This window comes from Capricornis sumatraensis, chromosome 22 (assembly GCF_032405125.1).
Source record: "Capricornis sumatraensis isolate serow.1 chromosome 22, serow.2, whole genome shotgun sequence".
Lineage (NCBI taxonomy): Eukaryota > Metazoa > Chordata > Mammalia > Artiodactyla > Bovidae > Capricornis > Capricornis sumatraensis.
Genome location: NC_091090.1, coordinates 53,953,812 through 53,973,260, shown reverse-complemented (window position 1 = coordinate 53,973,260; position 19,449 = coordinate 53,953,812). Strand labels below are relative to the sequence as shown.

Here is a 19,449-nt window from a genome sequence, read left to right as displayed (position 1 = left end):
CAGAGACACACAGACACACACACAAACACACACACAAAGAGCACAGACACACACACAGACACCCACAGACACACAGAGACACACACACAGCACAGATATACACACAGACACACAGACACACACACAGACACAGAGATACACAGACACACTCACACACACACACAGACACACACACAGACACCCACAGACACACACACAGGGGCAGTCACAATCAGCCTTTTATTTGTGGACTTTTGCCAAGGTCACTTGGGGTTCCAGACTCTTTGCAGAGAATGGGGAGAGCCGTGAGGAGCAACGGGGGGCCCCCACCACCTCGTCACGGCGAGCAGAAGCGGCCGCAGAACAGGATGGCCCCGGTCTTGCCATGCTGGATGAAGAAGAGGAAGGGGCGGTCGGCACAGAACCGGGGCACGACACTGAGGGCGCGCATCATGACCACTGCCCCTGTGGCAGCCGCGGCCTCCGTGCCCTCCTCGGTGACCTCCACGAAGGACTTGTGCACGACCTTGGACAGGTACAGGTCTCGCCGGGTCGACATCCCTCTGAAGTCAGCCTGGGCCTCCTCGAAGGCGTCGGTCATGCCCAGTTCTTGGAGGATACACTCCATGTCGTAAGTCTCCTCCAGCGTAAACCGGGGAAGAAACACCTCGACCTCCTCCTCGTCCATCGCATCCGGCTTCATCCACGCGACGAATTTCTCGTAGGTCAGGGCCTTCTCCACCTGGAGGAGAAGGTAGAAGATCTCAGGGTCTGCAGCACCGCTGCCCCAGGGACCGTCTGCTGTGACCCACACACCGTGCCCTGCGGGCCACACACGAGTTCCCGGAGCCCAGTGCCCAGCACGGATCGGGACGAGAGCCGAGGCTCAGGCCACAGCTGCCTGGTTACCGTGTACACGTCAGTGCTTTCACTGGGCAGCAGGATGACCATGTTCAGCTCTTGGCTGACGTAGGGAAGCACCAGAATCTGGGTGCTTATTTCTCCAATGTAGGATATTTTACAGGTGGACTTCTTGAACATCATTTGCACAGGTTTCTCCACGTTCTATAAAGGAAATGGATAAACGTTAACTTGAAACAAGACCCGTGGACACGCGGGACGAGTCATCAGAGCCGGCCCCCTGCGCCCACACACTCTGTCTTGTCTCCAGACCACCCCCTCCAGCTCCGCATCGTCAGCTCGTCTGCACGGCTCCAGATCCCACCCCTGGTTCCCAGCGCTCAGGCCTCAGGCTGCTGTTCTCCTGCTGACCCAGGAGGGCTCCACTCGGACGTTCCCGGCAGGACCTCGCCCCCGGCGCCTACCTGCCTGACATCTCATCTGGACGCAAAGGAGCCTGCAGCTCGGCTCGCACACTGGCGGCTCGTGTCCCCTCCACCTGTTCCATCTGTACGTTCCCACCTCTGCTCATGGCGACACCACTCATCCCGCCGTCAAACCCTGCCGTGTCCTGGGCACCTGGCCTTCCCGCCCACAGCTGACCATGAACAACCATGTGGGCTCTGGTTTTAAAGACAACAGCGCTGCCTGGTGGCTCAGGGGCAAATAATCCGCCTTCCAATGCAGGAGACACAGGCTCCAGCCCTGGTCTGGGAAGACCCCACAGCCCAGGGGCTTCTAAGCCCACGGGCCACAGCTACTGAGCCTGGGCTGAGAGCCCGGGAGCCTCAGCTCCTGCGGTCACGGGCCTGGAGCCCGAGCTCCGCACCAGGAGAGCACCAGCACGAGAAGCCCGAGCCCCGAGCCCAGAGGGCCTCCGCCTCGGCAGCGGCAGGAAAGGCTGAGCGGCAAGGAGCCCCGCACAGCCGAGTAAATAGATACAAGGATCAGAAAACCACAAGGCAATCTCACTTGTGCTTCCTACCCCTGCCACTCTCAGCCCAGCCACCGTCCTCAGGAAAACTTCCAAGTAACCTCCCAGGTCCTGCACACGGGCCCGAGGGGCTCTGGGGCATCAGAGCCACTGTGAGAGGCCACGGGCAATGTGAGAGTCAGAGGAGGGACACAGGAACCAGGAACCCGGGTCGTGGAGACCGCTAGGGAGGCTCCTGGACGCCCTGCAGAGAAAGGCGTCTGTGTAGGTAGCTCCTGACGGGAGGGGTCAGACGGTAGGATCCAGGCCCATGAGCATCACAGCCACAGTCTGGAGTTTGAACTGGGTCTCGGGGGCTCTAGCAGGCCCAGAGAGCTGCGAGCTGCCCCGTGGGATGTGCTATACAACACGGTACACCCGCCGCACGGACCGCCCCTGATGACACAGCAGAGGAGGAGCGGGGGAGAGGAAGCCAGGGTTTGCCCGGATCCACATCTGGGCCGCCAAGGCCACACGAGGCTCACGTTCCTGAAGGTCAGCCTCCTGGCACAATCCATAAACAAAGGGGACCCCAGGGACCATTTCCAAAACCTCCTTTGCTTTATGAAACATTCTTGCTCACCTTGCTGACTCTGAATGGCCTTTCCTCAGTGTGCTCTTTGTTAAACTGTTTATCCCAGTTTCCTTTGAAGTAGATGGCATTCATGAGAACCAGACGTGTTGTGGGGTTAACTGAATTTGCAGGGAGCAAGTCTCTAATTTTACCTGCACGGAAGATTTAAAGGACCAGTTAGCTAACAGGGTTTCCTGGTGAGGTGCTGGGCAGGGTAGTTACTGGCCCGTCCCCTGGAGGAGTCAGTGCCCAGACCAGAGGGTTCACTGTCCCCCAGACAACCACGTGCAGCGAGTTGTCTGACTACTCGATAAGTTGGGTCCCACTCTTTGTGACCCCATGGACTGTAGCCCACCAGGCTCCTGTGTCCTGGGGTTCCCCAGGCAAGAATACGGGAGCAGGTTGCCATTTCCTCCTCCAGGGGATCTTTCTGACCCCGGGATCCAACCCGCCTATCCAGCTTTGGCAGGTGATTCTTTGCCATCTGAGCCACCAGGGAAACCCATGCAGGGAGCCTGGCCTGAAAGCAAAATCAGGGACAAAAACCTTCAAGTCTCTGCTCAGAAAGATACCATGAGTTGCATAAAACACATAAAATGAACAAATAAAAGGGCAGAATTATTCACAGGGACAGAAAAAGGAATGTTCAGTCTACAGCGTGAGGGGACCCTCCTGAAGGGGAGAGGTCAAAGCCAGTGTGGAGACCACGGAAACGAAGAAGCGCAGGTGGCCCAGGGTCTGACCGTGTGTCCTGCAGTGATGCTCAGCGACCCGCAGAGCACGCACTCTGCTGGACAGGCAGGGAGGTGGCGCCGCATCCAGAGTCTTCCTTCCACCCTTTGTGAAAAGGCAGACTATGGGAACATTAACTGCAACAGCCAAAAGTCAAAGTGTGATTGCTCTGGAAGAGGTGCACTGAATATTGATGAGGAGGGGGAAAGCTAGAGAAATTGATTGCTGATTAAATTTCAGAAGTGGATTTGAAAGTTCCAGGTCTTTAGAGAAAAAGCCATTTCTGTTTACAATCGATGGTCTTGGGAAGGAACTGATGGAAAATAAGACCGATTCAAATACTGTGCAAACAGAAGTAGCGACACGTCCTCACCTCCTGTCTTTTCAGCTACCCAGGTGTTTATGCGCTTCCTCGACTCCTCCGAAGCGCTGACAAAGTCCAGCTCTTCCATCTCTGCTTGGTAGAACACGCGGCAGGCATCTTTGAAAGACTAGGAGAGACGGAATGACAGAATCACATGGCTACAGAAACAGACAGGGCCAACAGCTGACTTCTTCACCACGCATAACCTCAACACTGATCATTTGACGGTTACTTGTGTAATGTGCAAACGAATGTGTGCAATTAACGTTCAATCCGGATTCTCAGTTTTCAGCTACAGTGAATAAATAACTGAGTAAAGCACAGGCTTCCCAGGTGGCACAGTGGTAAAGAATCCGCCTGCAAATGTTGGAGACGAGGGTTTGATCTCTGCAATGGGAAGATCCCCTGGAGAAGGAAATGGTAACCCACTCCAGTATCCTTGCCTGGACAATCCCATGGACAGAGGAGCCTGGTGGGCTACAGTCCCCGGGGTCCCAAAGAGTCAGACACAACTGAGCAACTGAGGACTAAGCAACAACAACACAGCCATTCAGGGCAACGTGGCCACAATGCCGCCAGCACACGTTCCGGGCTTCCCTCCTGTATGACCCTGGAAAGGCCGCTGCGTCTCTCTGGTTCCTTGCCCCCTGGAAGCAAGGACCCAGTGGTAGCTACGTCTCAGAGGTGCTCTGAGGACCAGGATAATTGCCTCTGTCCGATGTCACGTGGCTGAGTTCTCCCCACACCATGGACCCTGCATCTCGTGGTCCGGGTGTCTCATTTCATAGAACCCTCACGTCATTCAGGCTCTGCCAACCTACTGCTCCACTCTTAATCGGGGCTTTTGAAAAAGACGTCAGTGTCTCAGTCCACGAAAATAGTCTGGAAGCAAAGTGGTCACCTCCAAGTCGATACCTCCTCATACCCTTGGTGACTTCAACAGCTTTTAAACACATCTGAAAACAAGGGCCTGCTTCTTAAATTACTGTTTAGTAATAATGACCAGTCAGAAAGCAAACTAAAGGAATATCTCATTATGCACTGCGATTGGTGTTGGATCCTTGGACACTCGATCACTGTGAAATAACTGACAAATATTTTGAATGTTTTATTTGATAGCCCATATCAAAATAACATTTTAAACATCAATGATTTTCTTCAAATATCCTCTAGAAAAGAAAGGAACTTAAGGAAAATGAGCCAATTCTTTGTGTTTATTGGGAATTTTTCTTTTTTGTATATCTAAGGATTACACAAATATGACAGTACCAGGAGAAGGAAATGGCAGCCCACTCCAGGGTTTTTGCCTGGGACAGTCCATGGGCAGAGGAGCCTGGCAGGCTGCAGTCCACAGGCTTACATGCCTGAGCACGCAGGCATGAGGGTGGAGGGAGATGGGTTGGTAGCAATAAACTGGGAGAACTGAAAAAAGACGGCAATAAACGAGCATGCAGCTGAGACGGATCAAAACAAGTGAACCAGGTGGTAAAAAAAATTCACACCAAGCCGCACAAAGCGTACAAATATCTGACCTCATGCTGACTACATTCACTTTACACCACCTGTTTTAAAACAGTTAATTTAGAGTCTGAAACAATGTGAAAAATAATGGAAAAAGTTATATAACAGAATAAGATCGCTATCCTAAACATACAAAGAACTCAGTTAAAAAAAAAAAAAACATAAATCCCAAAAGTAAAAGTACACAAAGGACACATAAATAGGCAATTTTCAGAAAAGATCCAAATGTTTCATCTACAAGCAAAGCTGCTGAGTCTCATGAACAATCAGAATGTTAAGGGCTCAGCACGTGTAGCGGTGAGAGAGGGTGGACTGCCCACCCACTACCCTTCCTGAGGACGGGAAGGGCTGAAGCCAACGGGGCGGGAATGAGGCAGAATTCACTGAGATCTGAGAGCCTCCCTCTGTCCCTTCCTTGTAAAGTCCATCTGAGTAGCACGCACACACAGGACAGAACCACACATACACAGTCCCTGCCGGCTCGGCCCGGGCTGGGCCCCACCCCACGCCCCCCCAGGGGCCGGCAGCTGCGTCTTGGTACAGCCACCCCTGAGCATGCCACCCACCACCTTGAGAAAGGGTGAGGCGGACACACACTGCTGCTGAGCCTGAAGCTCCGTCACTGTGGCCACCAGATACGAAGAGCCAACACGTCGGAAAAGACCCTGATGCTGGAAAGATCGAATCCAAGGAGAAGGGGCCGACAGAGGATGAGGGGTTGGATAGATCACCAACTCAATGGACATGACTCTGGGCAAACTCTGGGACGTAGAGAGGACAGAGGAGCCTGGCTGGCTGCAGCCCACGGACACGACTCAGTGACTGAACAACAGCAGGCACACATGCACTGAGATGCAAAGACTTTCTCCGTGTACAGGGCACAAGCCGTTATGCTGGGCGTGGGGGCAGGGCGGGGACGAGAGTGAGAGGACTCTGGCCTTGTCTGCCTTTTTATATCATAAGAACACACTGAGATGACTTGAGGTGCGTATGAAAAAAATTGAAAACCATGGAAGCACTCTAATTAAATAGAACCAGAGTGAAAAAGACAAAACTTAAGAAAATTCTGCGCAGGAAAAGATAATCAAAATATTTACAGGTGTAAACCAATTGAACAAGTCTCATAATGTACAAAAAACTTCCAACATGTGAAAAACAACACCAGAAATATTCTATTCGATCACTCCCGTTTGGGCCAACTCACCAGCAACTGTGGTATGATCTGTGTTAGTTCTCTGACAATCATCTCATCGAAGCTTCAGGAACACGTGAACAGGGCTGTTACAGGGCTCCTCTTACAGGCAATGACCGAACAGTTCCAGGAAGCATGAGGTCGTGACTGGGGTCCACACCCCACCCACCGTATGGGTCTCAGCCCACAAGGCCTCTCTGCACCACATGGCCCGCCTCCCGTCTGCACAGGACCTCGGTCTCTATCTGCCTCCGGCAATCGGGAGTATAACTTACCGAGAGGAAATCGTAAGTCTTCTCTCCAAAAAGCCTGTTGGCGGTTCTGAGCAAGTACTGTGTGCCGATCCTATTAACTTCACTGAGAAGCTTCTGGAAACCCTGGTGGATATCTTCACCTCCTCCACTGCTCTTGCTTAGAGAAAGCGTCTGAAATCAAAAACAGATTATACCCTCCACTGCAGTACGCCCTGACTACAGGAAATGGACACAAACTGAAGTCAGCCTAAGCACCGCACTGATCCTCAAGGCAGCTTAAAGCAAGACTCACGCAAATAAAGACACAGTGGCTCTGGGAAGCCTCCCAGCCCACCTCCCGCTCAGGCTCAGGCCGCGACGGCGGGCGCAGAAATGCCCCTGGGCAAGTCCAGGGCCCTGTGCTCGCGGTCTGCCTGCAGACAGGGCCGTGGACAGGCCTCCTGTCTCTGCACAAACAGGCCACGTCTTCAGTCTGGACTGGCCTCGCAACGGGCTCTGACCAGCGGGAGACAGGAGAAGTGGCTCTTCCAGGCCCAGGCCTTTGTAGAGGCCTGGCACCTCCACGTTCGAGTCTTGCCCCTGCTGCCAGGGTGCAGAAATGCCCAGCCATCCTGCTGGGGCCTCGTGACAACGCGGCAGAGCGGACACATGGAAGAGAGTGCCTAGCGGATCGGGGACTCTCCTACACCAGGAGGAGCCCAGCGGGCACCGTGCGGCCAGGCCGCAGAGTCCCAGGCACGGTCCCGGTCATTCCCGGTCGTGGGCGGTCTGTTCGGGAGCCACAGAGAGAAGGTCCAGACAGCTGTAGGTGTGGTTGCACAGTAACACAGGGCTAAAGCCTGGGCACGGGCTTTGCACCCAGCGGCCAGCCGAGGCCGGAGGGCCGGGGGCACCACTGCTGGAGGAGAGGAGGTCAGGCGGGAGCCCTGGAGAGAGGCCTGTGCAGGACGGGAAGGCCGGCCCTCCCCCTGGAATCGGAATCTGCACAGGAGGTGCCCAGAGAGAGGGTGGCCCCTTCAGAGCCTGGGAGAGCGGGAGGGGAGACAGTGCCGAGCTCAAGAGGGGACTGCTCCCTTTTCAGCAGGACTTAAAGGGAATACGTGCGTCTCCCAGGTGGCGCAGTGGGAAAGGATCCACCTGCCGGGGCAGGAGACAAGACTCGCGGGTTCCATCCCTGGGTCGGGAAGATCCCCTGGAGCAGGACATGGCAACCCACGCCAGTGTTCTTTCTGGAGAACCCCATGGACAGAGGATTCTGGAGGGCTGCCGTCCACGGGGAAGCAAACAGTCAGAGATGACTGAGCAGGAGCACCCGTGTATTTGCGTCCTGACACTTGCTGGGTGGAGGGGGCAAGTGTTTCTCACTCCCAGCCTCTCCAGCTGGCACAGGACCCTGAAAGTGATGGCCTTAGGGCAGAGGTCAAACTCACGGCCCCGGCTCAAGGGCGCGATCAGGACTCTGTTAAACCTGGAGACTCTCTGGACCCCAGGACCTTGGGAAGGGGAAGGGCACCCCACATGCGGGAAGACTGTGACCCCCAGGGGCCAGACATCAGCGCCCCGCCGCCACTGTGGCCCAGGAGCTGACGTCCACACCCTGTGCAGCCCACCCGGGGCTGGCTCTGGGCGTCTCGGCAGGATGGGCCTCGGCCAGCAGGGCCTTGGGCAGCAGGTCTGAGCAGAGGCTCGATGAACGCTTGCTCGTTCAAGCCTGTCCTTCTGGAATCGGGTGCTGCGCTGTCAGGAGCCCCAGGCCACACACCAGAGAGACACTGGAGGGGGCGCCCAGGGAGGGGCAGACAGGGGAGTAGGCCTGGCTGTCGAGCAAGGCCTTAAGATTTGGATCGTGGACACCGGTTCACCGGCCAAAGAAAGAGCATCAGCCGCCGCCCACAACCGGCTTCCCGAACGTACCTCGCACATCTGGGCTGCGGTGTTGCCCTTTGCCCCCATGAGGACCATGGCCAGGGCAGAGGAGAGGCTGAGGGGTGAGATAAACACATTTTTCGAGTTGTCCGCACCCAGCTTTTTCAGAAGGGTCAAGGCAAAGGTGCCGTTTCCCTCTGACAGCGCATCCATGGTGGTGAGGCTGAAAGGACGGATTTAAAATCAGTGTCACGCAAATTCAGGGCACAGGTCGACCGCGTCTCTCTGCTCTTAACTGTGAGCACTGACGCGCTACCTCGCCAGCAAGCAGGCATTCGCACAGCACGCGGTTTCCTCGGGGCCCCTGCGGCCCCAGGCCCAGGCCCTGCTGATCCTGCTCCGGTCAAGGGCCTTGGGACGCCCCCACGTCCACCTCCAGGGCCCTGCCTCGGAGGTCGACAGCCCTGCCACGGAGGGTGTATGGTCTAGAACTGGACACTGTGGGAATGGGCTGGGGTGCACGAGGGTTCAGGGCCTTTCTGTGCGTGGTGGGAAGGGATGACAGCTGAGCCTGACACCGACCTGGGAGAGACAGAGCAGATGAGCCCGAGGAAAGCGCCTGAAGCCGCAGGGCTGCAGGCTGGCCACCCCGCTCCAGGCCCTGCGTCAGCTCCCTGATTTCTGCTCCCTGCATGAGGACGGGGGCGCACAGGGTAATGTCTGCTCTTGATGGCGTGCAGGACAGCTCACCCAAAACCCTGCACTGCAGCACACTGATTGCTCTGAAGTAAAGACACTATGCCAAAGCCTTTGACTGTGTGGATCTCAATAAACTGTGGGAAATTCTGAGAGAGATGGGAATACCAGATCACTGACCTGCCTCTTGAGAAATCTGTATGCAGGTCAGGAAGCAAAAATTAGAATTGGACATGGAACAACAGACTGGTTCCAGATAGAAAAAGGAGTGTGTCAAGGCTGTATATTGTCACCTTGCTTATTTAACTTCTATGCAGAGTACATCATGAGAAACTCTGGGCTGGAAGAAGCACAGGCTGGAATCAAGATTGCCGGGAGAAATATCAATAACCTCAGATATGCAGATGACACCACCCTTATGGCAGAAAGTGAAGAGGAACTAAAAAGCCTCTTGATGAATGTGAAAGTGGAGAGTGAAAAAGTTGGCTTAAAGCTCAACGTTCAGAAAACGAAGATCATGGCATCTGGTCCCATCACTTCATGGCAAATAGATGGGGAAACAGTGGAAACAGTGACAGACTTTATTTTTTTGTGCTCCAAAATCACTGCAGATGGTGATTGCAGCCATGAAATTAAAAGACGCTTACTCCCTGGAAGGAAAGTTATGACCAACCTAGATAGCATATTGAAAAGCAGAGACATTACTTTGCCAACAAAGGTCCGTCTATCCAAGGCTATGGTTTTTCCAGTGGTCCTGTATGGATGTGAGAGTTGGACTGTGAAGAAAGCTGAGCGCCGAAGAATTGATGCTTTTGAACTGTGGTGTTGGAGAAGACTCTTGAGAGTGCCTTGGACTGCAAGGAGATCCAAGCAGTCCATTCTGAAGGAGATCAGCCCTGGGATTTCTTTGGAAGGAGTGATGCTGAAGTGTAACTCCAGCACTTTGGCCACATCATGCAAAGTGTTGACTCATTGGAAAAGACTCTGATTTGGGAGAGACTGGGGGCAGGAGAAAAGGGGACGACAGAGGATATGATGGCTAGATGGCATCACGGACTCGATGGACGTGAGTCTGAGTGAACTCCAGGAGTTGGTGATGGACAGTGAGGCCTGGCGTGCTGGGATTCATGGGGCCGCAAAGAGTCGGACACAACTGAGTGACTGAACTGAACTGAAAGAGTCTTGAGAAACAGCTGGTGCAAAAAGCTTACGCTGCCCTTCTTCTGTTCCCCCTGGAGCTGAAAATAAATCTCCACGTGGAAATACCCTCCCTGTACCAGGAGGTAGAGAGACATCTTTACAGCCAAAGAGGTGAACGCAAGGCCCAAAGGCTGTACAAGAAAACATCAAACCTGATACTTCACGACCTTGCTGACCCAGGCAAACGCCCCTGTCTGTCAAATCTTCACACACACAAAGCTGCCTGCCTTGTGACTTCTTGAGCCTTGTATCTTCGACGTTTGCACAAAATTCAGTGGGGTTCGTTTTCTGCTATTGATTTGTCTTAGGTCAATTTAATTACTCGACCAGCCAGGAAGAACGTAGAGGAGAAGAATCACTACCGTTACACACATTCTCTTCCAGCTTTAATATCCAATTTGTTGCTTTCTATCTAAGTCGAGTCCGACTCTTTTGTGATCCGGGGACTACTACCTGGCCCCTCTGTCCATGGATTTTCCAGGCAAGAATACTGGAGTGGGTTGCCATTTCCTTCTCCAGGGGATCTTTCCAACCCAGGGATTGAACCCGATGCTCCTGCCTTGCAGAAGGATTCTTTCCACTGAGCCACCAGGGCAGGCGTTAATATCCAATACCTTAACACTAATACAGAGAAAAGCAGAAGGTCACTGGTCTTCAAAGGCCACAGCGAGGCTGGTAATAGTTGTTTTTCTCCACTGGCAACAGTTGCTGATGGTCATTAAAGGTGAGAGCATACCCACTCCCTGTAAAATCGCTAAACTGAAAAGGAGGGAATGAAGCAGTGAGGCCCAAGCCCTTTGTGTGTGTAGCGCTCTCTTAGTGCAAGCAGAAAAGAACAGTGGCTTCATTTACGCTCGTTTCTCTCTACTGTCCTGGCTGGAGTGATCAGGGCAGAAGCTGAGCTGCAATACAACACTTAGGACTGGAACTGGCGTCATGTGGTTCCAAATACTTAGTTTACACAGCCAGTATGACTGAAACGATGGCCTTTCTCTGGGGTGGTATAACGCTGAGGGTGCAGTTAGTCACCAGTTGTGGGGAATCCTGGACACGCCACGCCCCAGAACACTGATAACCACAGCCCTTCCTGTTCATGGGGACCTCAGTCCAAGGGTTACTTATCACACGCCCTCTCTGCCGCGGCCTTAAAGCACACCAGCGGGGAGGCACACAGTAGGGCCAGGTACCACTGGGTTGGGAGCCAAAGTCCCAGCAGAACCCGGCCTCCCCAGCATTTCAGTAATCCTGGCAGCATGTGAAGGTTCATTTCCCATACTTTTTTTCCCTCAAACTAGAGCTTTATGGGGGTGGGGGAGAGAAGGGAAGAAAGTAACTCAGGTGCCAACTTATCGAGCACCCAGGTGCGACCAAAGTTTCTCCCAGGCCCTCTTAGTCCTGAAGATGCCCATTCTCGGAATACTGCGCCTGCAGCGTGTCTAGCGAAAACAAAACCAGCCTTAACAAGCTCTGAAACGGTCCTCAGGATTATCCTCTCAGGCCTCAGGGACCCTGAGCTCAGGCCGCGCGTTGGGCGGGAGACCGCTGGGCGCCAGGTCCGCCTGGGCACTCAGGCCGGCTCCTATCCGCCCTCCGGCCTCCACCTCGGTCCCCCCGGTCCGCAACGCCAGGCGCTCGCCGAGGGTACCTGGGCGCCGCCCCCATGCGGGTCCTCCGGTCCCCGGTCCCGGACGGCGGCGCCGTCACACTCACCGGGTCGCCACGTCCGCCGCGGCCGCCTGATCCTAAAGAAAACCCAGCCCCGCACGCGCCCCCGCAGCCGCCCGCCGCCCGCCTCGCCCGCAGCCCTGTTCCGCGGCCCCAACGTCCCCAAACGTACCTGAGCGCGGCCGGAGCGGGCTGGGCATGGACGGAGGCGCCGGGCGTAAATACCCCGCCGAGAGGGGCGGGCCGGGCCGCACCCGGCTGGACCGGAGAGAGGGACCAGCCGGGAGGGACGGAGCCGAGCGGGAGGGGCGGGCCGGGCCGGGCCGGGCCGGAGGGCAAGGCGGAGCGGGAGAGGCGTGGCCTAGCGGGAGGGGCGTGGCCGAGGGGAGGGGCGGGGAGGGCCGGAAGGAGAGCGGGACCGAAGGGAGGGGTGGGGCCGAGCGGGAGGTACCGGGCCAAGCGGCAGGGGCGGGGCAGACGGGAAGGGGCGGGGCGGGCAGCACAGGATAGCGGGGCTCGAACAGGAGGGGCGGGGCGATTCGGGCCGGAGGGCGGGGCCGGGCCGGAGGGCGGGGCCGGGCCGGAGGGCGGGGCCGGGCCGGAGGGCAGGGCCGGGCCGGACCGAAGGGCCCGGGTCGAGCTGGAGGGCCGGGGTCCAGCGTGAGGGGCTGAGCAGAGGGGGAGGGCCAGGCCCGGCCGGACCGGACCGAACTGGACCGGAGGGCGGTGCCGCATGGTTGGGGCGGAGCCGAACAGCAGGGGCGAGCCAGGCGCCAGGTGAGCCGCGGGTCCGGTCCGGCCCCAGTGCGGGGACCGCTACCCGGGCCGCAGGAGGAGCGAAGGCCCGGCCCTAGGAGGCCCTCAGTGGGCAAGCCCCGGGTCTTCGCGGGGCGCACGGGCTGATACTTGGTCCTGAGAGGCGCCGCCCTGGCACCTGGGCTTGAGTCTCTGCCCGAAGCCAGGCGCGCTCCTCCCGGTGCACAGAGGCCCGTGTGAACCAAGCACGGTGGGACCCTGGCCTGCCGGCCCAGCGCAGCCTTGGAGGGCGGACAGGGCGCCGGTGACCGCAGTGGGGAAATTAGCGACCTCGTCTGAAACATGACAGGTTCAGTTTGGAAACCTGGGAGAGCTGGGGGCGTCCCTGGTGGCTCAGAGAGTAAAGAATCGGCCCGCAGCATAGAAGACCCAGGTTGGATCTTGGGTGGGGAAGACCCTCTGGAGAAGGAAAAGGCAGCCCACGGGAGTATCCTTGCCTGGAGAATCCCAGGCCAGAGGAGCCTGGCGCCATTGCAAAGACTCGGACTTACCACGCACACACAGGACTGTTCAGGTCTGAGTGTAGGCTGTCACCCACTTTGGCGATGGCTACACTGTTAATTCTCCCTATTGCTTCTATCTCTCTTCTTTTAATGACCGCACATTGAAATCAAACCAGATGATCCTCTATTAAATGTTGGAATTGTTTATTGTGTATGACAAGTGTTTCTTTTGTTGATGAATCCTTCGAACCTGAAACGAAAGGAAAACTTGCAGCGAAACAGTTGGTGTCTCGTGTTTAGAGAATTCGCTTCAAATGTGCAGACGATGCCCACAAAGTTTGTCTTTGTGACCCCGGCCAATTCATCCCTGGTGCGAACCCTGCAGAACCCCTGATCCTCAGAAAGAAAAGGACATGTTCTTTCCCCACTTGTCCCCAGGTAGGGGGCTGGTTTCCTCTCTTTCCAGTTCAAAGGACTCAGCACTCCCTGGAAAGTACAAGTAAACAGAGCCTGTTAGGCATGCGTCAGGCAGTCTGAATTTCCAGCCAATGCTCTGGAACCAGGAACAAAGGAGGCTGACCGAGGGTCTAAACACAGCTTTGTCATTTGTGAATTGGGGATTGTTACAAGTCAGTGTTTTCATTCGCTGTGCTTTATTTTTGAAAATAACCCTTCTTTCAAATGTTGGAAATAATACATTGGCAAAAATACATTTAGAAAGCACGTCGCAACCCATATCCAGGTCACTTAACACAAGTCAGTTTTGACACACACAGCAACTCACCCAGGACCAGACCACAGAGCAGCCACTAAACGTCCCCCTGGGTCAGTCAGCATTCTGTCCTGCTGAGGCTTCAGCTCTAACACAGAAGGAGAGGGTGGTCACCTCCTCACTGCAGGTTCTACCGGGACGTTTGCACCACTAATAGGATTGTTTCTAAGTGAATTTTCCAGCATTGCCTGAACTGACTGACTCATGAAACGCTAGAGAATGTCTGCCTGATGTCCGTGGTGGAGATGCATGCAGATTGATAAGGCTGTCTGAAACTAGTGCACTGGGGACGTAGATGCATGACAAAAAAAGACACCCTAATGGGTGAGACCAGCGATGATTATGTCAATTGCTTACTGATTCACGCTAATTAAGTGGATATTTACTAAACATCTGTAATGCAAAGCTCTAGGCGAGTCCAGGGGTGGAACTTCTGGCCTCCAATGGAGGACATGAAATAAGTTCCAGGATATAAGCTCCAGGCAGCTATCTATATCTGTCTGGCTTCCTTAGAGCCAGTGACCCCTGGGATGTTTCCCACAAGCAACAGGAGTAATCCAGATGACACAGAGCATATCTGGTTAGCATCCACAGTCTTTACAAGCTTTTCGGATCTGATGGCCCAGCAGTACTTGCAGAGAAACTACAGCAGCCCCGCCCAGAGATTCAGGCGTGAAATGTGCTCAAGGCCTGGTCCTTCTGAAAGACAGACCAGGTGGGCAGCAGACAGCACACTATGAGGCCGTGGACACAGAGCGGGATCCCTCATATGGACAGAATGCCTGAAACCTTGCCTTTTGCCAGTGTGTGTGTGCTCACTTAGTCATAGCCGGCCATTTGCAAGCCCGTGGCCATGCACTGTAGCCTGCCAGGCTCCTCTCCCCGTGGGATTTGCCAGGCGAGAATATTGCAGTGGGCTGCCACTTCCTTCTCCAGGGGGTCTTCCCGACTCAGGGATCGAACCCACATCTCCTGCTTTTCCTCGGGAGCAGGTGGATGTTTTCCCAGTGTGCACCTGGGCAGTGACAGGTCATTAAAGAAGTGGGTTAAAATCAGACTCTGCCCAAAGAGAGAGAATTGATGAGACTGCTCCCTCCTTGGGGCACTTGTTCAGTTGCTAAGTCGTATGTGACTCTGCGACCCCATGGCCTGCAGCACACCAGACTTCCCTGCCCTTCACCATCTCCTGGAGTTTGCTCAAGCTCATAATCATTGAGTCCATGATGGCGTCCAGCCACCTCATCCTCCCTCGTCCCCTTCTCCTCCCGCCTTCAGTCTTTCCCAGCATCAGGGTCTTTCCAGTGAGTCAGCTCTTCGCATCAGGTGGCCTAAGTATTGGAGCTTCTGCCGGGAGCCAGGGTGAGGAACTCCGCCCATGGCAAAGGTCATGAGGAAGGGGGCTTGGCATATGCAATGGCGTGATCAAGCCTCAGGAAACCTCCTGTTCCCGAGCATCTACCCCCAAAGCCAGAGTCTACCTAGAAATTATTAGTATAGTGGGTTGGTTAGGAATTATATTGGTGAAGGGTTTTTCATTTGTGCCAATAATTACTGCTAATTCCCTGCCCTGGGTGTGACAAGGGTGTCTCAGGTCAAACCTCTCTGCTGACAAACTAGCCTGTGTGACAGGATTATCCATACTCCATGATCGTTTCATGATTGCTTACTACCTCTCAACCATAAACAGCACAGAGAGTTTTGGAGTATTTTGAGAGTCTTAATTAGCATAGGGCTTTTCTCATTGTTGAGTCAATGATTGCCGCCAGGCCTCCATATCCTTAAGCACCTGGGAATATATTAATCAATGTTTTTGGAATATAGAAAAGGAAATATAGTAGTTTTTGATGTTAGCAATACTAGACTTTTTGAGTTAATGAATTTTCTCTTTTGTAATAAATAACTGTACTTTGTTATAAATCACTGTGTCCTTGCTATGTAAAAATGTAACTTTATCACTATCTTAAGACTAAATAGATCTTAAGGGGAACATTGGTGAAGGGTTTTCATTTGTTGGGCGGATGTTTGCTGCTAAATCTCCATATTCCCTGCCCTTATAATGAATATAACTAGCATACAGGAGAAATAAGTATTAACCTTTAAGATTAATCATGTTAACCTTGGGTTAAATAAATTCCTTTCTTGATTGTAACTCACTAACACCCTCACCCTATATGAATGCAACTTTATTTGGAGGGTGGTGCTTGGTTTAAGAAAAAACATCCTTGGAAAAAATAAGTTTTTTGGTTATCAGAAAGAAAGGGTCGTAAATGTCAGCAGGCCTCATGGCCAGAAGATGATGTAAAACCCCTAAGACCTTTTTTTATGTAAAGCACCTGATTTTGATAAAGGTCAGGACTGCTGACCCCTGCGTGACTCTGTATTCATCCCTATGTGTAACAAAAGGTGTATCAGCAAATCCAAAAATAAAGAAATGGGATCAGTTTCCGGAAAGACTGATTCCCCAGTGTCGCTTCTTTCTTGCTCCCGTTTTTCTGGCTGAATTAATGTGGGTACTCACCAAGCCTGCTAATTTTGCCTGGGCTTCTGGGATCGGACCAGGGAGGCCTCAGTGCCTCCTCTCCTTCGGGAGAATGGAAGGACGCCTGCGGCCTACGTAGGTGGTGATTGGTATTCCACATAAACCAAGTTATTCAGCCTCTTTTTCTCCACTAATATTTCCTACTACACTGTCCGTTTCTAATCTCTCTCTATATCCGTAATTAAACATGGATTTTTCCAAGGACGCCGAAGCCGTCCCTACCTTCGAATCACCCTGGATCCACCGGGGCTGGACCCCGACAAGCTTCAGCTTCAGCTTCAGCATCAGTCCCTCCCATGAATATTCAGGGTTGATTTCCTTTAGGATTGACTGGTTGGCTCTCCTTGCAGTCCAAGGGACTCTCAAGAGTCTTCTCCAGCACCACAGTTCAGAAGCGCCACATGGATTCAGACCCCAGGCTCCTCCATGTCTTCTCTTTCGGGACAGTTTGGGAAGGACCCTGAGCTCCACCCGAGCAGGACAGCCCTCTCCCACCACGCTCCCTGCTCCTAGATTTACTGCAAAGACCTCAGCTTCCTTGAGCGCTTTTGGGGACCTGGGCAAACATCCTGCCTTCTTTCCGGCTAGCAGAGGTTCAGGCGCCGACACCGGAACACGTTTCTCTGGGGGGATCACCCGGCTCTCCTTCCAGATGCATAGGGACCACGTGCGAGACAGGACTCCTCACCCCACCGGCTCTCCTTCCCTATGGCGACCCCGGCCTGCCAGAGGGGTGACCCAGGGTCCTCAGGGCCCGCCTGATGTCGACCTTCCGGTGCCCCTGCCAGAATTCCTAGGAAACTCCAGCGTGAATCGACTGCCTCCACGGTCACAGTTAAGATAACTGACTCCAAGGGGAAGACAGAGAGGCGCAGCCAGGCACTGCCCTCCTCCCAGGAGATATTAATCTACCCCACAGCCCGCAGGCCGGGAGCCCTTCCCGAGCTGTGCCAGGCAGCCAGGCGGACTTCCCACCCTGAGGGCCTGTGGCCTCGGCACAGGAAGGCCAGGCCCACTCCACGTCACACCACACAAGCTGGGGGCTCCCCCACGAAGCTCCTCTAGGGCTCGTGGGCCGGCCTAGACATCCTAAAGTTCATCAGGAATAAAGAACCACTCTCGACACCACAACCTTCACCGACTCACACATGAGCTAGGAAATTATTACGAGGAGTAATTGCTACCGTCCACGGTTCTCAGAGGAACGGAGAGGCAGAGCGAAACAGAAAGGCGCCCGGCAGTGAGGGGGCCCCGTGTGCACCGCAGGCCCTCCCCGCCTTCTGGGCGACTCCTGCACACGTTCCTCTGTCTCCTCTAGACACTTCCCTGAGGGCGGGACGTGGGAAGGAGCCCCTCTCCCGGCTGACCTCGGCCACCTGGGCAGCGGTGAAACCCTTTGGCTCCCAGGAGGACCATGGCCAGGACCGAGGAGAGGCTCACGGGAGAGAGAAGCACGTTGCCTGAAGGGCTGTCTTCACACAGGGCCTTTGAAAGGCGGAGAGCGAAGGTGCCATTTGCTTCACAGAGTCATCTGTGAAGCTAGGTTTGAGTGAGGCCCTCAGTAACTCTGAATGCCGTCCACCTGACGCAGGACACTGTCCTTTCAGGGTAGAGCATAAAATAGTCTACGGAGCAAGATCCGTGTATGGGTGCTTTCCGTCCTAATAGAAAGTCCACGGTTAAGGTCGCTAACTACGTGTGGTCCTGGCAGCAGGTCAAGAGGCTGGGAGCCTCGGGGAATGAACAGCAATGGCTAACGGGGGCGCCCACCTCCCCCCCAAACACTGCTGGGCTCCTGGGAGCAGTGAAGTCCAGTCCTTTCCCATCTGAGAAGGAGGAGGACAGGGCCAGAGGGGAGGAGGGGAGAGACCCCTCGTGAGAGCCTTGTCGGCCCTCTGCCGGGTCCCCACAAGGCCCCGTGTATCGTTGCACATACTCCTGAGGAACCCCTGGGAGATGTTCAGTTATGAAGCAGACCAGGTCTCCCCATTTCCCAGCTGATAGCTGAGAAATGTTTGAGAAGCTGAACTGGAGCCAGACAGGCTGGAATCCGGGAGGAAATGGGCTGTGAAGCGAGGAATTTCCACCTACAGCGGCTGCTCCGTGCCAGCCGGGCCTCGGGTCCTGATGGTCAGCAAGTGCCCCTGAACCCTGGCCCAGCTCAGAGCGCCTGCCCTCCGCTCCCCAGCCCTCAGGGACCCTCGGACACGGGACGTGGGGCCCAAGCTCTGTGCTTTTCTTTAAATTTTTCAGTACAATTTTTAACAGAAACAGGATTTGAAGGCTCCCTCCTTCCTTCCCTCAACAGCCACGAGCGGACACGGAACCTGACATTGGAAACCAGGTCCCGAGGGACACAGGAGAGGAAAGGACTAAAGACAGGTGTTCAGGAGAGGACCGTCAGGGTGACGGGGTGCAGCCAGGGCGAGCACTGAGGCCGTGGGAGAGGCAGGGGAGGTCAGAGGGCGTCAGGCAGGCCGGCGCGGTGGCCCCGGTCCTCCTGAAACCGGACATGGACCGGACATGGCACGGCCATCAGCCCCCAGCCCACCTGTGGCCGTCTTTCCTTGGTAACGAGACCCTCACTCACACCACGGCTATCCTCAGGCCCTGAGGGGGCCCTGTATCCTCCCGGCCCAATCCAGCCCCCCACAGCCACCACCAAGCCTTGCCTCCTGTCCCCTTAAGGCTCTCCCGCCAGGCTGGCCCTGACCCCACGTCTATTCTGGCCCGCATTCTCCCTGCTGCCGCTTGGAGCCTGAGAACAGGAGTGTCCCCACTCCCCACCTCCCGCCACTGAGGCAGGCGGAGGCACCCTGCTCTTGCCTGGCCCAGCCCTGGGGCTCAAACACACCTGGCCGACAGGGCTCATCCTCCTGCCAGACCTGAGAACCCCTTCAGCCCCTCCGAGGTGCTGGGACCTCTGAAAGCTCCTCTTACCCAGCTCCCCATCCTTCAACTAG

The 19,449-nt window shown here is 55.0% G+C and overlaps 1 protein-coding gene across 1 annotated transcript; it reads right to left on the bottom strand.

Annotated features, from left to right (window-relative positions):
- Nucleotides 1-232: 232 nt before the first annotated feature.
- LOC138097883 (serpin B6) lies at nt 233-12,204 on the bottom strand. Its single transcript, XM_068994101.1, has 7 exons — nt 12,089-12,204; nt 8,404-8,578; nt 6,511-6,660; nt 3,532-3,649; nt 2,436-2,578; nt 889-1,044; nt 233-721 (listed from the first exon to the last, which is right to left on the bottom strand). Exons 2-7 carry the CDS (start codon nt 8,566-8,568, stop codon nt 317-319), a joined length of 1,137 nt encoding a protein of 378 aa, XP_068850202.1. The 5' UTR covers nt 8,569-8,578; nt 12,089-12,204; the 3' UTR covers nt 233-316.
- Nucleotides 12,205-19,449: the final 7,245 nt, after the last annotated feature.

Bases quoted from the DNA above. Each gene is read 5' to 3' on its own strand.
- LOC138097883 (XM_068994101.1), bottom strand. From the start codon at position 8,568: ATGGATGCGCTGTCAGAGGGAAACGGCACCTTTGCCTTGACCCTTCTG. The intron at 3,650-6,510 runs GTAAGTTATACT...CGTCTCTCCTAG, and splicing joins AGACTTACGATTTCCTCTCG to TCTTTCAAAGATGCCTGCCG. The intron at 2,579-3,531 runs GTGAGGACGTGT...TCTTCCGTGCAG, and splicing joins GGTAGCTGAAAAGACAGGAG to GTAAAATTAGAGACTTGCTC.